Raw genomic sequence first — 18660 nt, 5'->3', positions numbered from 1 at the left:
GGTACATTAGGAGAGCTAAGCAGTCATCCCTGCACTGCTTCTTTACAACCTTTCCTTGGGATGGTACTGCTTGATTGGCCAGGATGCCTTTAACTTTGCTGTCTATTTAATGCAGGTCATATTGGCTGGGATAGACCTACATGGTTTGATACCTCCTGCTTTGATGCCCTTCACATCAAAGACAAAGTGTACTGGCCCATGAAATACTCCCCATCCTCTGAAATTCATTCACTTTCATTTCAGCTTGGAATCTGCATAAATCTTATTAAAGGAGTCAAGTTCACTTTCATTAAAAGGAAGTGTGTTGATTTGATATCTTTCACTCATTAATCTTTGTAGTTCTTATGTAAAATTTAGCATCTCTAAAAACTTAATTCAAATCTTCCTTCTCTAACCAATCAGTCCATAGCTAAATCTTCAACTGATAAAGCTATTCTTTTCAGTACCTTTCCATTATTCTTCAATTTTTCCTTGGGTGATTATTTGTCTAGTCTTCTTCCATCTTAAAAAACTATACCCTTTCCCATGTTTTCCTTGCATAAGGCCTTCTGATTACTTCCCCAGCTTCAAAGTGGGCAAGGCATCTAGCCCAGGTGACATAACTCCTTGAGGAAAAGGACTTGTGAGTGATAATTTATAGTAACCTAAAGCCACATAAACAATGCACAGAAGCAGAAAAAAGAACAAAATTCTTGAATTCATAGTTAGTGGCTTTCAAATTTAAGTCCTGGGAAATTATTCTCACTCTTTATAATAAACTCAATGGTGCATCCCTGTCAGGAATATTGTGTCCAGTTTTGCTTACTCTACTTGAGGAGAGACATACATAATAGAAAGAGTACAGAAGTGAGCTACCAAGATGATTCATGGCATGAGAAACAAATCCTGTGAGAGCCAAATAAAAGAATTAATTTACAATAAACCCTCGCTTTAACGGACTAATCAGGGAAGGGGGTTCTGTTAATGCCAAAAGTCAGCTAAATTGAGAATGTAACCTATGGGCCATTTTTTAATACAATATACAGGAATATAGTATACAGTACACGTGCTTCCTTTTAACTCCTCTATCACTTGATACCATTTTGAGTTGTAAGGATTGCAAAATTATTTGATAAAGAAAGTCACAATTCTCTGTATACAGCCAGACTGCATGGTAGCTTTAGGCAGACTGAGACCGAAACAAAGTGAGTATACCCCACACTACCAAAAACAAGTGCAATATGAAATGCGAGGTGTGGCGTTTGAGATTTTTCATTTATTTGCCCAGTCCATTAAATGGGAAATCCATTACATTGGAGTCCATTAAATAGAGGGTTTACTGTATTTAGCTTAGGAAAGAGATGATTAAGAAGTTATCTAATACAAATATTCAAAATCATTAAATGTTTTGGTGATCTTGATCTTAAGGACAGATTCATCTGATTTCACTTGTAGTAATGGATATAAACTCATGGGCAAATGTTGTATCTCAAATGAAGCAAAACACTTTTTAACAGGATCATTAACATATGGAATGATTTACCAATTTGATTGGTTGAATGCAATACCATGAATACATTTAAGCATGGCCTTGATAAATATTTTACTTCAAATCCACAACTAACATTGTTTACACTTCCTTAGCTATAAGTTTACAGGTCTTCCCCTCTGAAAAAACTTTTTTACTCCTACCACACTTATCAATGACTTTCTGATCTCTTCCACTATCACAAGCAGCTTTGTTAGACTCAGTGGTCTGTTGCTGTTTGAATCCAGTTATATTCAATTGTATAGGGGTGTGCTTTAGACCTACCACCAATCCTTGTTTGCCTATTCTGTCTCTGACTAATCAAAGGTATTGAAAACTTTACATAACCTTAGAATTTTCTTAATGATACGCTAGTGAGGGCTAAAGCTTACATTCTCTTTTAGCATTCCTTCCCTGTAGAAGCATCAAGCAATCTTTGGCAGCTTTGAGCCTTGAAGCTGTCATTTCTTCTTTGCTAAAAATGTCCTTGATGTCTTGCTCTTCCAAAATAAGTAGGTCTCATTCACTTTAAGCACTTTTTGAGGCATGTATACTTCTTCCTTAGTGATCTTTAAATGTACAGGACAGTACTCTACCACTTCTATATTACCACAGGCAACTTCCTGAGTTATGAAGATCTTATGCAAACTGTGACACCTCAAACTTTCCAAATTACTTCTTACTTGAACCAAAAGTTTCTTGTTGAATTGTTTTACTACTTCACTCTTCAAGTCCTTATATAAAGACTTGGTCTTCTCCAAGATAATTCTAATTGTTTTCAATGTATTCCTGTACACTAACTCAGCAGTTAACACTTTTGTGCACCAAATGCACCACATATACATTTGATTTGTTTCATGCCACTTGGACACTAAACGCTCCACATTGGCATCTGACTGGAAAAGAATTGCCAAAAAGTGGTTTTTTAAGTTATGATGCTACTTACACAGTTATTTTCAGACACATCATACCCAGCTCTTAAACTAATGATGAGGGAAAATATTCACACTATCAGTGCATTATAATTGCTCATGATTATACTGCTTACAAAAGTTGTTCAATGGGTGTAATTATCACATATTACCTTCATCAAAGTGTAAGTATCTTCTTTTATTTCATACTGATACTTACACAGTTCCCTTCAGAAAAGTAATATGTAACTTATAAACTGATAATATGGGAAGTAATCACAATACATGCTATAATTAATGTTCATGATTACACTGCTTGTAACAGTTGTTTGCCTCTCATGCTTACCATTGATTATCATCTACTAATCAAAATATATGATACTATTTCACATAGATTTCAACACAATTCTGCCCAGAAATATGTCATTGAACTCAAAGTTTAAAACTGTGGGAAATAATCACAATAAATACTTATGTTGAATTGTAACTGCATTTACTTCACTTTCATCTAAAATTTGTGTCATCCTTCTTTCATACTCTTCCTTGCATTCTTTTTTATTCATCTTCTTGCCTGCCAACACTTTTAACTCTCCATTCTTCTTCATGCCATACCTCCACTTCTCCCTGATCCTCATCTCCACAACAACTTGGAAATGGTCAGAATCTCTAAAGAATCTTCTCACTACTCTTGCATCCAGTACCTTTCTCAACACTGTATTCCCTGCCAAATAGTTAATCAAACCCCTTTGATCTTTTCTTCCATCATTCTCATCAACATATATCTGTGGATCATCTTGTGCTGAAAAACCCTCTCAGCATAGACATTCACAAGATAATTACCATTTTCATTTACTCCAGGTACTTCCCATTTACCATCTTATCAGTTTTATCACATCTCATCTTTGTATTCTTATCACCCGTTACAATCATCTCTCCCCTCAAACCCATGTACAGTCATTACTCCAGAAATGCTTAATTTTATCCTTACCTTGCTCAATCTTCATATTCACAAGTGGATGAACACATACCCAAGCATACTTCACAATTCCGGTCTTTCCTTTCACCCAAATCATTTTTGGTATATCCCATCCATGCTTTGTAATATCCTCCCTTACTCTCAGTGATAGCACGATTGCACATCCTTTGTTCCCTTTTCTCTGGTAATTTTCATTCAGTTCCATCCATACCAACTCCTTACATGCCTTCCCAAAACTTGCATTCATCATGTCCGTTTTCACTCCATACTTCTTCCTAAGGATATGGATTTACTCAATCCCGAGCACATCCAAACTATAACTTATAAATATCTTCACAAGAGCTCTTCTTGTACACTCACCGGTCTTCCTGTTAACCTTCAGAGCCATTATTCTCAAATGCTCCTTCTTTTACTCCCCACTCCCCAACATAACTGGTGGACACCATTGTTGCTTCTTAGCCTAAAGGCTATTGGCAGAGGCAACTCCAGCAGTGTTTCCCAGAGGCAGTGGGGCTCTTAGATAGTTCAAAAGAATAAAATTCCAGTACACCTTATACTTGCATATCATTTTATCATGTCAATACAAATTATTTTTTCATTTTACATTAATTTTTACACAGTCCCCTTTGGATATACATTAACTAATTCATCAATCCAAAAGTATTCTTATACTAAGAAAAACACTAGAGTTGTTGGGGGGAAATGAAAAGAAACCAACATCTGGCAGAGCCACCTAGGCTGCCAGCATAAGGGGCCTGTGAATGGAGGCATATCACTGGGGCCTACCCTCCATGCCTGCCTGAAAGTTTTAATGAAGTCCCAGACTAAAGACTTGACCTTACTTTCCTATATTTTACTATTAATATTGGTCACAATTAAATTAATGAGACCCATGGACTTGGCTACAGCCACAACTTTCTTGCCTTCATTAAATCTCTTAAAAGACCTATAATTTCACTTCTAGAATGATAGTCTCGCATTCTCTCCTTCCATGAGTGACTTTGATATGGTGAACATAAGGAAATAGTTACACTTACTTTGGAAGCACAGACAAACTGTAGTAAGAGGAAACATTGGCTAACATATGTCTTTCTTACAAACTCAATGACAGTGGGTGGCATTCAAACCAGAAAGAATTTTCTCATGCCATCATGGTAGAATGTATCATATGAAGAAGAAAATTCCTAGAAATATTGTGAAAAGTCTTTTTGTTAAAGGAGAAAATATTGTAGACTATGTAAAAACATATCTTCTTTATTCTTCTTAACTTTGAGATGTTATTTGTCTTCATACAAGTTTCTATCATAATTCTCAACTGTTGTTAGAATGTAATTCCTCTGTATGAGTTGTTCCTTTATGGAGGATACCTGTACAGATTTTGCTGTGCTAGGTGTATTAGTGATCTTCTAGTTCTTCAGTATCAGGAATGGTGGTGAATCTTTTGTTTTTGTGTGGCATGTATTTGCTTTCTAAACTTCATTCCTTTGGTATTTCTACTTATCTCTGTTCTCTAATGCATAGCACTCTTTCTGCATAGCTCATTTCAGTAGCCAGTGATAGAGTATCATTCTTCTTATCATATCAACAGTGGTGTTCATCAGGGTTCTGTCCATGTATGAAAATTTCTTTTCAACATTTGACCTATTCACTTTTATGCTGATTATTCTACTTGACATACTTCAACTCTCTTTCCAGCCCCTCCACACATTAATACTCTCTCAGACAGAACATATCTCCACTTTTTATTTAGATGTGTACGTACAACATTTCAAATGGGGGAACAATAAACGAGTTAAATTTAATAAAAATGGAAAACTATTTCTATACATATCCCATTCTAATGTCACTCATTTCCCTCTTTTCCATTTCAGGACACCACCTTCAACCCGGCAATAACATAAACATATTGAGCACAACCATCTCCTCCACTCTATCTTGAAAATACACATAATCAACACCCCAAAATTTTATTCCCAATAGTTAGGGTTGTTATGTAAGTACCATAGTCATGCTCATGAGCAGGTATTTTATATTTACTTTTTTTTCATGCCTGTATGGAGTAGTGTTCACTTATCTGGGATAGCTCTACCTCCACATTTTAAGAACCTGAGTAGAATCAAAACCTTTTCAAATCATTTATTCTCCAGGTAATGTATAACCTCTCTCCAACCATCCCTTTCAGTGTCATGAGATGTTTCTGCCTCCTCCCATTCTACAGGTAATATTACAACCACTGCTGTCATGAGTTGTATATGTGTCTCAGCCACTAAGGATTGGACCTGGTTGCTGCTTTCCATAGTTTCTTTGTGGAGACTGGTCGCATTAGGATTGACCATTATGATTCCTACTTACTTCCTGAAACATCTTGTGAAATTCTCCTCTATCTTTGTCTTTCCCTCTTCCCATAAACTTTTGTCATTAAGTTTCAGGTCTACAAATACCTAAGGAGCTCTTAGTAATTTCTCCTTTCTTTCTTTTCACTATAGGTGGTTAAGATTGGGATGTTTTTCCAGTGCCATATCATTTACCATGAAAAATAATTTTTTAAGAGCAAATTTTAGAGAAATATTGATTACCTAACTATATTTTTATTGTATCATTCTGTATAAATTCTTAAAGACATTATAGGTTCATTTACATAGGGAAAGTTAGCATTAGGGTTCTGCATGTTACCATTTGTACAGTATGTGCCTATTGGTAGGCATTTGAATCCATCTACAATGACAATCAGAATTATATTCAATGTCCTTACTAATTGCCACACTGATACATCACTTATTCATAAATTAATCAGTCAACAACTGTCTTATCAACATGATCTCAGTAGGCGGAGTCTTACACAATATGTAGAAGCTCTGTTATCCAGAATTAAACAATCTTGTAAGCTACTTTATACATTACTTCCAATACCTCCAGTAACTGGTATCTATACAGCATGATTTAAGGTAGCATATGTCAGTCTGATTTTGAAGCTTTTGTTGAAAAGTTTTGCTAAATCAGTCACAAAAAGCTGCTGCTAAAGTGAAAATTTTAGCAAGACTTAAGCCAGAACATTTAGGCATCATAATGTAAGACTGGTTCAAACCAAATTGATCAAAAAAAAAAAGCACCAGGTTCAGGTACAATGCTGACTGATCTAAACAGCATACTTTTTCCATCTTTACCATTAAATCATATTTATTGACTCTCAGAAAAACAATAACTAAGATACCTAGGGGTAATGCCAAATAACAAGGCTTTTCTTTTAAATATGGTTCACTCTTGCTATTTGCAGATACATTCAGTAACATGTAAGCTTCTGTCATTATTTGACAATATTACAGCAATAAAGAAAGTAAATGTTTTAGCTGTGATCTTCTTTGAAATAGGCTGGTGCATGTGAATACAGTATGTACAAAATGCTGAACAGATCTTTATCATGTATCATTTACAGATTGTCTGGAACAAGGAATTTGAAACATAATTGTTTCCCATCAATTCTTTTATGTTATAAATGTTTCTGTTTGTTATTAGCTGAAGGTCCAATGCCCGCAGTTGTGGATAAAACTTCTGACCATAAAAGACTAAAATATGATAAATGAATTATGGAAGATGAGCATTTGACTGCTACCACAAGCTCTTCTTTAATGCAGTTCATATTGAATATGATAACTCATTCTCTCATAATCTATCAATTGGGTTGTTGACTGGTTGTCCTTAATAGATCACAGGAAAAATAAAGGTTATGTATGAAACATAAAGACATTGTGTGTAAAGATACATATAAATGCTTAAAAGTGTTTATCAATTATATTACCTGTGCCTTCATCTATATCGTTTTTGTCATATATCTTCAGGGTGTTACAGTTGACTTCCCTCCCAGCAAGCTCAAGGCTGGGTGTGGTGAACATGCCATCTTTGTTCTTGATCGGCTTGCAGACTTTGCTCTAAAGCAGTCCAATTTTATGTGGAAAAAGTGAGTGAAATTCTTTTTCATATAAATGTGTTTTTAGATGGTCATGTGCTTTCCCATTTTAATTCTGGTCATTGATTGTACCTTTGCTAACAGTTTTGGATTTTTTGTCCATACTCATGATTTATGTGCTATAATAAGGATTGGAGATATTGTATATATTGTAAGAAAATTAAAGTCTCTGACTTCTTTTTTTGAGCTTTCCTAGATTAAGCAAAATACATTGTGTTCTTCATGTATATGGTAGTCAAAATAGTATGTAGATCTCTATATAACTTTTTTGAGCTATTCTCCAGTCTTCAATACTGGAAGATATGAAATGATCAGGAAATTAAATGTTTAGGCAAGATTTTGCGTGTGCCACCTTGCTAAGACTGAAAGTCATACATAATACTGAGGTACTATTGATATATGTAGACTTTCACAGTAGAGTCATGTGTGTTTCCCTCATTTCATTACTTTTCTTGCATTCAAAAGCAAAGTGGATTTAACTTTTTAGGAAAAAATCATTTCTGTTTGTACTGCTCTGTTTTAACAAGGTTAATGGTTAATGAAGTTCATTTGTCTCCTCAGACCTGTATATCCTGCTGAGGATACTGGAGGAGATGATGGTGACATTGAAGATGAGGCAGAACTAACCCTTGACAAAGTGGAAGAGGAAATGATGGCCGAGTATGATGATGATGATGAAGAAGAAGAAGAGAATATACTACATATGGATGATCTTAAGGACCTAACTACACAGAAGGTAATCTTTAAAATAATTGATAATTATCAAATTATTATAAAAAGTAATCAGACAAATGTATTTGCTTTATCTCCGAAATCGTCAAAGTATACTCTTCTTTAAAGATCAACATTTCCTTAAAGAAAAGAAGATTCAGTACAAATGGAGGAAAATATACATTCATTGAAAAGAAAATATCAGTTATTTCATGACTAATTATTACATCACAGTATCTGAATTGTTTCTATGACAGTAATAAAAAAGTTATAAGTTTCTTAAGTGTGCTGGGTTAGTTACATGGATGAGTGGTGACTGAGAGGGTGGTGGTATGCACAAAACATCTGAATGAGGAGGAACAATGTGGTTTCAGTAGTGGTGAAGGAGGTGTGGATTAGGTGTTTGCTTTGAAGAATATGTGTGAGAAACACATAGAAAAAGAGGAATTTGTTTGTGAAATTTATGGATCTGGGGAGAGCATATAATAGGGTTGCTACAGAAGCTTTGTGGAAGGTGTTGTGAATATTTGGTGTGGGAAGAAAGCTATTACAAGTACAGAGGGGCTTTAATCAAGAGAGTAAGACATGTGTGAGTGGTTAGAGAGAAGGATGAGTTCGAGGTGAAGGTGGGTTTGGTGCTTTAATTTGTTTATGGATGAGGTGGTGAGGGAGGTTAATGCAAAGATCTAGAGAGTGGCAGTTAAGCAGTCTGGTAGGAGCAAAGGATACAGACAACTCCGAACACCCAAAATGCTAAAAGTATTTCAAATATCTCTTGCAGCAGAGGGAACGAATGACTAAACTTAGACAAAATTACTGGGAACAGTTTGTTAATGAACTAAATCAACACACTATACAAAGTCAAAATTGGAAGGGAATAAAACAATCATTGGATAGAAAAACAAATAACTATCTTGTTCCAACCTGTTGCAAAAGGCTGACGAATTAATCATGAAATGGGCTCATACTTTTAGCTATAACTTGCAGCCACCTAAGGCCAGGAATGTTTTGTTCAACATATTCAAAGAAAAGAGAAAATCTTACCCAATTCAAGTTAAACATGCAACATGATGAGTGTGACGTGCCATTTACATAGTTTGAACTTGATGCATCCCTCACCTGGGGATAAGGCACTGCTCCTAGAAAGATGGTATCACTTTTAGTGTTATTAGACTTCTAGGACATGTACCTGGTAACCCATTATTAAAGCTGTATAACAAGAGTTAGGCCATGGGTCATTTACCCTCCTCATGGACCAACATCCTAATTGTACCAATACTTAAACCCAATCAACCTGATGAAATTTTCCTTATCTCCCTAACGAGTTGCCCATGCAAAACTTTTGAGAGGATTGTTCTCAACAGACTACTATACAGAATCAAAGAACATATGTCACCTAATGTTAATGGTTTCTCACATGGCAGAAGTGTGCATGACTGTTTCAGTACTTTCTTAACAGTTAATGGGGCCAGATGGCAAAAGTACACCACAAATTTTGACTTAAAAGCTGCAATTGATATTGCTAATAGGAGAGTTACTTTGTATGAGTTAGCAAAATTGGACATATGTGCCAGCTCTTGGACTGGATACTAGCCCATCTCTTTAATAGAAAGTCTGTTGTGTTGTTTCAAGGCTACAAAAGTGAAGTTAAAGACATGCAACTTGACCTTCCTCAAGGTGGAGTACTTAGCCCCATCTTTTTCAGTGTACTAATGAATGCATTACTGTAATTGATTTCAGAGTGAAATATCACTGTTAGTTATACTGATAATATTCTTGTACACTCCAAAACATATTGTGAAATGCAAACCATTCTTAACTGCATACACACAACTTGCGAAAGCCTTGGCTTTTTCATTTCTGCAGATAAAACCAAGGTCTTCAATAAATGAATAGGTAATGGTAGGAGTGGCCCATCTAACTGAAACTTTATGGAAAACCGAGACTATGTCTCCTCCTTGATATATCTTGGTGTCTCAGTCCCATGTGCTGCAGCTAGTGAGCAAAAACTATATCAAGAATGTACAGAGATTCAGAGCTCTTTGAGCTGTTGTAGAATACAATCCTAGTTACAGTACAAATTTCAGAATTGTTAGAATGATGTACTTAGCCTTCATTAGGTGTCTGATAGATAACCATGCATGTGTTTTGGTCCAACATAAGAGCAAAGGTATCAACAGACATGAAAAAATGCAAAATGAAGCCTTAAGAATCATATCTGGCTGCAGAGAGACCACTAAAGTAATCAACATGCTGAAAGAACTTGATATTCCTAGCACTGAAGACAGAATATTTGAAATCAATCTTAGGGCTAAAACTTTTGCCTGGTGATTCAGATAGTGTTGTCTCTAAAGAATTGTTAAATCATATATGCCTTGGCACAAGTGAATCTTCATGGATCCAAATAACAGCCAACCGCATGACAATGTTCGGAGTACACAATTTGTATAAAATTAGGAAGCAGAAGCATTTCCTGCCTTGCTGGCAAATAACTCCCTTTAACATCACAACACCTACTTATCCACTTAATAATCTAATTATTCATAATCTTCACCTTCAACACTTAGCCAAAACCAGTGCTCTTGACCCTCCTTATACCCAGGAAGGTAGTACTGGTAACATACCTCCCTGGTCAGGGGCTGCAACCAACTACAACCAATACGTATATGGAGAAAGTAATAAAGATTAGCATATCCGAAGATGTTGTTATTGTTAGACTAAGGCTAGGCTCTAGATACAATTGGTGTTTTACTCTATCTTGAGAAGTTAATTGTGCCAATTGTTAAGTGTGGCCAAAGATTTGGGCACAAACTGGAAAAGTGTGTCTTAGAATGTGATGAAATAGAGCCTTTTAGGAATAGGTCTAAACAAACCCTGCAAGAAATGTCACAACACCTTATTGTTAATAACAAAATATCTAAAATTTTAAGTTTGTAAGTATGGGGATAGGGGAAAAAGAATACTTCCCATGCATTCCTCACGTGTCGTAGAAGGCGACTATAGGGGAAACAGAAGAAGAAGTCACGCGGGGAGTGCTCATCCTCCTCGAAGGCTCAGATTGTGGTGTCTAAATGTGTGTGGATGTAACCAAGATGAGAAAAAAGGAGAGATAGGTAGTACGTTTGAGGAAAGGAACCTGGATGTTTTGGCTCTGAGTGAAATGAAACTCAAGGGTAAAGGGGAAGAGTGGTTTGGGAATGTCTTGGGGTTGGTGATAGGACAAGCGCAAGGGAAGGAGTAGCACTACTCCAGAAGCTGGAGTGGTGGGAGTAAGTGATAGAGTGTGAGAAAGTAAACTCTAGATTGATATGGGTAAAACTGAAAGTGGATGGAGAGAGATGGGTGATTATTGGTGCATATGCACCTGGGCATGAAAAGAAAGATCATGAGAGGCAAGTGTTTTGGGAGCAGCTGAGTGAGTGTGTTAGTAGTTTTGATGCACGAGACCGGGTTATAGTGATGGGTGATTTGAATGCACAGGTGAGTAATGTGGAAGTTGAGGGAATAATTGGAGTACATGGGGTATCCAGTGTTGTAAATGGAAATGGTGAAGAGCTTGTAGATTTATGAGCTGAAAAAGGAATGGTGATTGGGAATACCTGGTTTAAAAAGAGAGATATACATAAATATACGTATGTAAGTAGGAGAGATGGCCAGAGAGTGTTATTGGATTACGTGTTAATTGATAGGCGCGTGAAGGAGAGACTTTTGGATGTTAATGTGCTGAAAGGTGCAACTGGAGGGATGTCTGATCATTATCTTGTGGAGGTGAAGGTGAAGATTTGTAGAAGTTTTCAGAAAAGAAGAGAGAATGTTGGGGTGAAAAGAGTGGTGAGAGTAAGTGAGCTTGGGAAGGAGACTTGTGTGAGGAAGTACCAGGAGAGATTGAGTACAGAATGGAAAAAGGTGAGAACAAAAGGAGGTAAGGGGAGTGGGGGAGGAATGGGATGTATTTAGGGAAGCAATGATGGCTTGCACAAAAGATGCTTGTGGCATGAGAAGCGTGGGAGGTGGGCAGATTAGAAAAGGTAGTGAGTGGTGGGATGAAGAAGTAAGATTATTAGTGAAAGAGAAAAGAGAGGCATTTGGACGATTTTTGCAGGGAAAAAATGCAAATGAGTGGGAGATGTATAAAAGAAAGAGGCAGGAGGTCAAGAGAAAGGTGCAAGAGGTGAAAAAGAGGGCAAGAGGTGAAAAAGAGGGCAAGTGAGAGTTGGGGCGAGAAAGTATCATTAAATTTTAGGGAGAATAAAAAGATGTTTTGGAAGGATGTAAATAAAGTGCATAAGACAAGGGAACAAATGGAAACTTCAGTGAAGGGGGCTAATGAGGAGGTGATAACAAGTAGTGGTGATGTGAGGAGATGGAGTGAGTATTTTGAAGGTTTGTTGAATGTGTTTGATGATAGAGTGGCAGATATAGGGTGTTTTGGTTGAGGTGGTGTGCAAAGTGAGAGGGCTAGGGAAAATAATTTGGTAAACAGAGAAGAGGTAGTAAAAGCTTTGCGGAAGATGAAAGGTGGCAAGGCAGCGGGTTTGGATGGTATTGCAGTGGAATTTACTAAAAAGGGGTGACTGTATTGTTGACTGGTTGGTAAGGTTATTTAATGTATGTATGACTCATGGTGAGGTGCCTGAAGATTGGCGAAATGCTTGCATAGTGCCATTGCACAAAGGCAAAGGGGATTAAGGTGAGTGCTCGAATTACAGAGGTATAAGTTTGTTGAGTATTCCTGGTGAATTGTATGGGAGGGTATTGATTGAGAGGGTAAAGGCATGTACAGAGCATCAGATTGGGGAAGAGCAGTGTGGTTTCAGAAGTGGTAGAGGATGTGTGTATCAGGTGTTTGCTTTGAAGAATGTATGTGAGAAATACTTAGAAAGGCAAATGGATTTGTATGTGACATTTATGGATCTGGAGAAGGCATATGATAAGAGTAGATAGAGATGCTCTGTGGAAGGTATTAAGAATATATGGTGTGGGAGGCAAGTTGTTAGCAGCAGTGAAAAGTTTTTATCAAGGATGTAAGGCATGTGTACGTGTAGGAAGAAAGGAAAGTGATTGGTTCTCAGTGAATGTAGGTTTGCGGCAGGGGTGTGTGATGTCTCCATGGTTGTTTGATTTGTTTATGGATGGGGTTGTTAGGGAGGTGAATGCAAGAGTTTTGGAAAGAGGTGCAAGTACGCAGCCTGTTGTGGATGAGAGAGCTTGGGAAGTGAGTTAGTTGTTGTTCGCCGATGATACAGCGCTGGTGGCTGATTTGTGTGAGAAACTGCAGAAGCTGGTGACTGAGTTTGGTAAAGCGTGTGAAAGAAGAACACTGAGAGTAAATGTGAATAAGAGCAAGGTTATTAGGTACAGTAGGGTTGAGGGTCAAGTCAATTGGGAGGTAAGTTTGAATGGAGAAAAACTGATGGAAGTGAAGTGTTTTAGATATCTGGGAGTGGATTTGGCAGCGGATGTGAATCATAAGGTGGGGGAGGGGGTGAAAGTTCTTGGAGCGTTGAAGAATGTGTGGAAGTCAAGAACATTATCTTGGAAAGCAAAAATGGGTATGTTTGAAGGAATAGTGGTTCCAACAATGTTATATGGTTGCGAGGCGAGGGCCATGGATAGAGTTGTGCGGAGGAGGGTGGATGTGTTGGAAATGAGATGTTTGAGGACAATATGTGGTGTGAGGTGGTCTGATCGAGTAAGTTATAAATAGGGTAAGAGAGATGTGTGGTAATAAAAAGAGTGTGGTTGAGAGAGCAGAAGAGGGTGTTTTGAAATGGTTTGGTCACATGGAGAGAATGAGTGAGGAAAGTTTGACCAAGAGGATATATGTGTCAGAGATGGAGGGAACGAGGAGAAGTGGGAGACCAAATTGGAGGTGGAAAGATGGAGTGAAAAAGATTTTGAGTGATCAGGGCCTGAACATGCAGGAGGGTGAAAGGCGTGCAAGGAATAGAGTGAATTGGAACAATGTGGTATACTGGGGTCGACATGCTGTCAATAGATTGAACCAGGGTATGTGAAGCATCTGGGGTAAACCATGGAAAGTTCTGTGGGGCCTGGGTGTGGAAAGGGAGCTGTGGTTTCGGTGTATCATTACATGACAGCTAGAGACTGAGTGTGAACGAAAGTGGCCTTTGTTGTCTTTTCCTAGTGCTACCTTGTGCACATGAGGGGGGAGGGGGTTGTTATTTCATGTGTGGCGGAGTGGCGATGGGAATAAATACAGGCAGACATTATGAATTATGTACATATACATATACATATACATATATATGTCTGTGTGTGTATATATAGGTATATGTTGAGATGTATAGGTATGTATATTTGCATGTGCAGACATGTATGTATATACATGTGTATGTGGGTGGGTTGGGCCATTCTTTCGTCTGTTTCCTTGCACTACCTTGCTAACGCTGGAGACAGGGACAAAGCAAAATAATAGCTACATTTGCATCTAGTTGGTAAAACCTACCATATGAAACTATGTAATAAATGTAATGAAACTTTTACAGTGAATCAGCTTTGTAACAACCCATGGAATATTGACCCACTGGGGGTCTGACTAAGACCTTCTGTGACCCCTGTAATCCTTTAGCATTACTGCTCACAGGATAAGCATGGGGTGCACAATAAATTTGCCAGGGTTACTGACATGTATCAGTCAATCTGTTGGGGGTGGGATGGGGAGGTCATATGGTGGATGAGACGCTTAAGGTTCAGGGAGTATTATGGAATGTGTGGAAGAGCAGGTACTTACTATCTGGGAAGGTAAAAGTGGGTATATTGGAAGGAATGATAGTCCCAACAATGTTATATGGATGTGAGGCATGGGCTACAGACGATAATTAAAGTATGAAAGATGAGAATGTTGGAAATGAAATGTTGAAGTATCTGGGAGGGTAAAAGTGGGTATGTTGGAAGGTATGATAGTCCTGACATTGTTGTATGGATGTGAGGGATGGGCTATAGATGATAATTAATGTATGAAAGGCAAACATGTTGGAAATGAAATGTTGAAGGGAAATATAAAGGTGTGATGATGGATGATCAATTAAAACATAATGGAGTGAGAAATATGAGTACTTGCCTATTTGTAGTCTGAGGGAATGGAGTTTTACACTTTTGGTGTCTCATCTCTTGATCAATTTTATCTCACAACCTTTCAGCTTTATGCTTGTTTTCAGCATTAACCATGTCCTCAGTCATTCTGTGCCATTCATCTACCACTCTTATACAACTTTCTTACTTGATTTCATGTTATGTCCTTTGGTTGCTCTTTCATTACATCTCTCAAAGAACTGTTCACTTTTTCGATCTTTTTTAAATACTTAAAGACTGTGGTCAAGTCATCTTCTCTCCTCCAAGGTGTGTAAATTTTTAAGCTTTCAGCCTTTCCCTGTAACTTAATTCTCTTTATTCTTGAACCATCTTTGTTGCCTTCCTTTGGACTGTTTCTTTGAGCACTTTGTTCTTCTTAAAGGTCATTGGCCAAACCTGAGAAGCATATTCTAGTCTTGGACTTACGTAGGATATAAATAGCTTGCTAAATATTTCCTTATCTGTATACTTTAAAGCTATAATATTTGTCAGCAAACAGTTTGTCTCCTTAACTATTGTAATATGGGACTCTGGCAACAGGATAGGGATGATATCAACACCTAAGTCCTTCTTGCATACAAAATCTTGAAGTTTTTCCTGCTTGATAATAGTCATATTGAGGCCATTTTTTTTTGTCCCATTCTCATTACTTATCATTTGCTCAAGTTGATTTTCATCAACCACATTTCAGACAAACTTAGGAGTCTGTCTAGTTCCCCATGTACAGTGATGCAATCATCCTTGGTTTTCACTCCACTCATGACCTTTGCATCATCTGCAAACATACTCAGGTAGTACTGCATTTCTTGAAGCAAGTTATTAACATAGATCAAGAAGAATAATGTTTCAAGAACTAAGCCCAGTGGGACTCAACTGGTCATCTCAACCTATATGTTATTGAGTTCCTCATATATCCTTATGGAAAAGTTTTGGATTTTCACGTGCCTTGTCCACAATATTCTTTTTATTCTTTGTTCTTCCTCTCTTATCCTGCTACACTTGTTCCATGCTTTATTATACCATGAAAATACTGACTGACTGGAGTACCATCTATACTTTTTCCACTGCACATCTCTAAGCTCCTTTGCTTTGAGACATCTTTTAAAAAGCCATTTGCCCTTCTTTCATACTATTCCCTCTGTACTTAAAATGCTGGCTGACTAGAGTACCATCTATACTTTCTCCACTGCACACCTGTAAGCTCCTTTGCTTTGAGACATCTTTTTATAAACCATTCATTCTTCTTTTCTACCATTTCCTCAGTTCTTGCTTGCCTTCAATCCATTCACGGTGCCACCCGCTCCTCAGGAAACAGCATCACTGCCCCTTCAGTGAGGGAGCACCAGGAAAGCAGACAAAAAAGGCCACATTCATTCATACTTGGTCTCCAGCTGTCATGTGTAATGCATCGAAACCACAGCTTCCTATCTACATCTAAGCCCCTAGACATTTCACAAGCCCTGGGTCAGTCCATTGACAGCACACCTACCTTGGTATACCACATCATTCCAATTCACTATTCCTTGAACACCTCTCACCTTCCCGTATGTTCAGGCCCCAATCACTCAAAATCTTCTTCTCTCCATCCTTCCACCTCCAATTTTGTCTCCCACTTCTCCTTGTTCCCTCCACCTCTGACACATATATTCTCTTTCTCAACCTTTCCTTACTCATTTTCTCTATGTGTCGAAACCATTTCAACACACCCTTTTCTGCTCTCTCAGCCACACTTTTTTTTATCATCACACATCTCTCTTACCCTTTCATTACTTACTTGATCAAACCACCTCACACCACATATTGTCCTCAAACATTTCCTTTCCAATGCATCCACACTCTTCTGTGCAACCCAATCGATAGCCTATGCCTCGCAACAATATTGTTGGAACTACTATTCCTTCAAGCTTACCCATTTTTGCTCTCCGAGATAAAGTTCTCTCTTTCCTCACATTCTTCATTGCTCCAAGAACTTTTGCCCCTCCCCCACCCTGTGACTCACTTCAGCTTCCATGGTTCCATTTGCTGCTAAGTCCACCTGCAGATATCTAACACACTTCACTGCCTTAATTTTTTCTCCATTCAAATTTACATCCCAATTAACTTGTCCCTCAACCCTACTGAACCTAATATCCTTGCTCTTATTCACACTTACTTTCAACTTTCTCCTTTCACATATTACTCCAAACTTAGTCACCAGCTTCTGCAGTTTCTTAATTGAATCAGCCACCAGTGCTGTATCATCAGCGGAGAACAACTGACTCACTTCCCAAGCCCTCTCATCCCCAACAGACTGCATACTCATCCCTCTCTCCAAAACTCTTGCACTTACCTCCATAACCACCCCATCCATAAACAAATTAAACAACCATGGGGACATCCCACACCCCTTCCACAGACCGACCTTCACTGGGAACCAGTCACTCTCCTCTCTTCCTACTGGTACACATGCCGTACATCCTTGATAAAAACTTTTCACTGCTTCTAACAGGTTACCTCCCACACCATATACTCTAAGACCTTCCTCAAAACATCTCTGTCAACCCTATCATATGCCTTCTTCAGATCCATAAATGCCACATACAAATCCATATGTTTTTCTAACTATTTCTCACACACATTCTTCAAAGCAAACACCTGATCCACACATCCTCTACTACTTCTGAAACAACACTGCTCCTCCCCAATTTGATGCTCTGTACATGCCTTCACCCTCTTAATCAATACCCTCCCATACAATTTTCCAGGAATACTCAACAAAATTATGCCTCTATAGTTTGAATACTCACCTTTATACCCTTTGCCTTTGCACAATGACACTATATATATATACATTCTGCCAATCCTCAGGCACTTCACCATGATCCATACATACAATGAATATCCTTACCAACCAATCAGCAACACAGTCGCCCCCTTTCTTAAAAAATTCAACTGCAATACCATCCAAACCTGCCGCTTTGCCGGATATCATCTTCTGTAAGACTTTCACCACCTCTTCTCTCTTAACCAAACCGTTCTCCCTGACTCTCTCACTTTGCACAGCACCCCAACCAAAACACCCTACATCTGCCACTCTATCGTCAAACACATTCAACAAGCCTTCAAAATACTCACTCCATTTCCTTCTCACTTTATCAGTACCTGTTATCACTTCCCCCCTTCACTGATGTTCCCATTTGTTGTCTTGTCTTTTGCACATTATTTACCTTCTTCCAAAACATCTTTTTATTCCCCCTAAAGTTTAATGATACTCTCTCACCCAACTTTCATTTGCCCTCATTTTCAAACCTTGCACCATTCTCTTGACTTCCTGCTGCTTTCTCTTATACTCCTCCCAGTCATTTGCACTCCTTCCTTGTAAGCAACATCCAAATGCCTCTCTTTTCTCCTTTACTAACAACTTTACTTCCTCATTCCACCACTCACTACCCTTTCTAATCTGCCATCCTTCCACCTTTCTCATTCCACATGCCATCACTGCTTCCCTAAATACATC

The 18660-nt window shown here is 38.0% G+C and overlaps 2 protein-coding genes across 3 annotated transcripts in view; one reads left to right on the top strand and one right to left on the bottom strand.

Moving 5' to 3' along the window:
- LOC139750309 (coiled-coil domain-containing protein 39-like) overlaps positions 1 to 18660 on the bottom strand; it is a 512953-nt gene that overhangs the window by 159049 nt on the left and 335244 nt on the right. The window contains exon 1 of one of the 2 annotated variants that reach the window (XM_071664953.1): positions 1900 to 2257. The exons of the other annotated variant lie outside the window; for it this stretch is intronic. The gene's annotated coding sequence lies outside the window, so the exon portion shown is untranslated. Of the gene's footprint in view, positions 1 to 1899; positions 2258 to 18660 lie in introns of those variants that run through there. 2 annotated transcript variants of the gene reach the window in all.
- IFT57 (intraflagellar transport 57) overlaps positions 1 to 18660 on the top strand; it is a 47526-nt gene that overhangs the window by 4877 nt on the left and 23989 nt on the right. The window contains exons 4-5 of the mRNA XM_071664958.1: positions 7231 to 7349; positions 7920 to 8094. Coding sequence (XP_071521059.1) covers positions 7231 to 7349; positions 7920 to 8094 — 294 coding nt within the window. The remainder of the gene's footprint in view (positions 1 to 7230; positions 7350 to 7919; positions 8095 to 18660) is intronic.

This window comes from Panulirus ornatus, chromosome 9, assembly GCF_036320965.1.
Source record: "Panulirus ornatus isolate Po-2019 chromosome 9, ASM3632096v1, whole genome shotgun sequence".
NCBI classification, from domain to species: Eukaryota; Metazoa; Arthropoda; class Malacostraca; order Decapoda; family Palinuridae; genus Panulirus; species Panulirus ornatus.
This window is presented reverse-complemented; position numbering and strand designations above follow the sequence as displayed.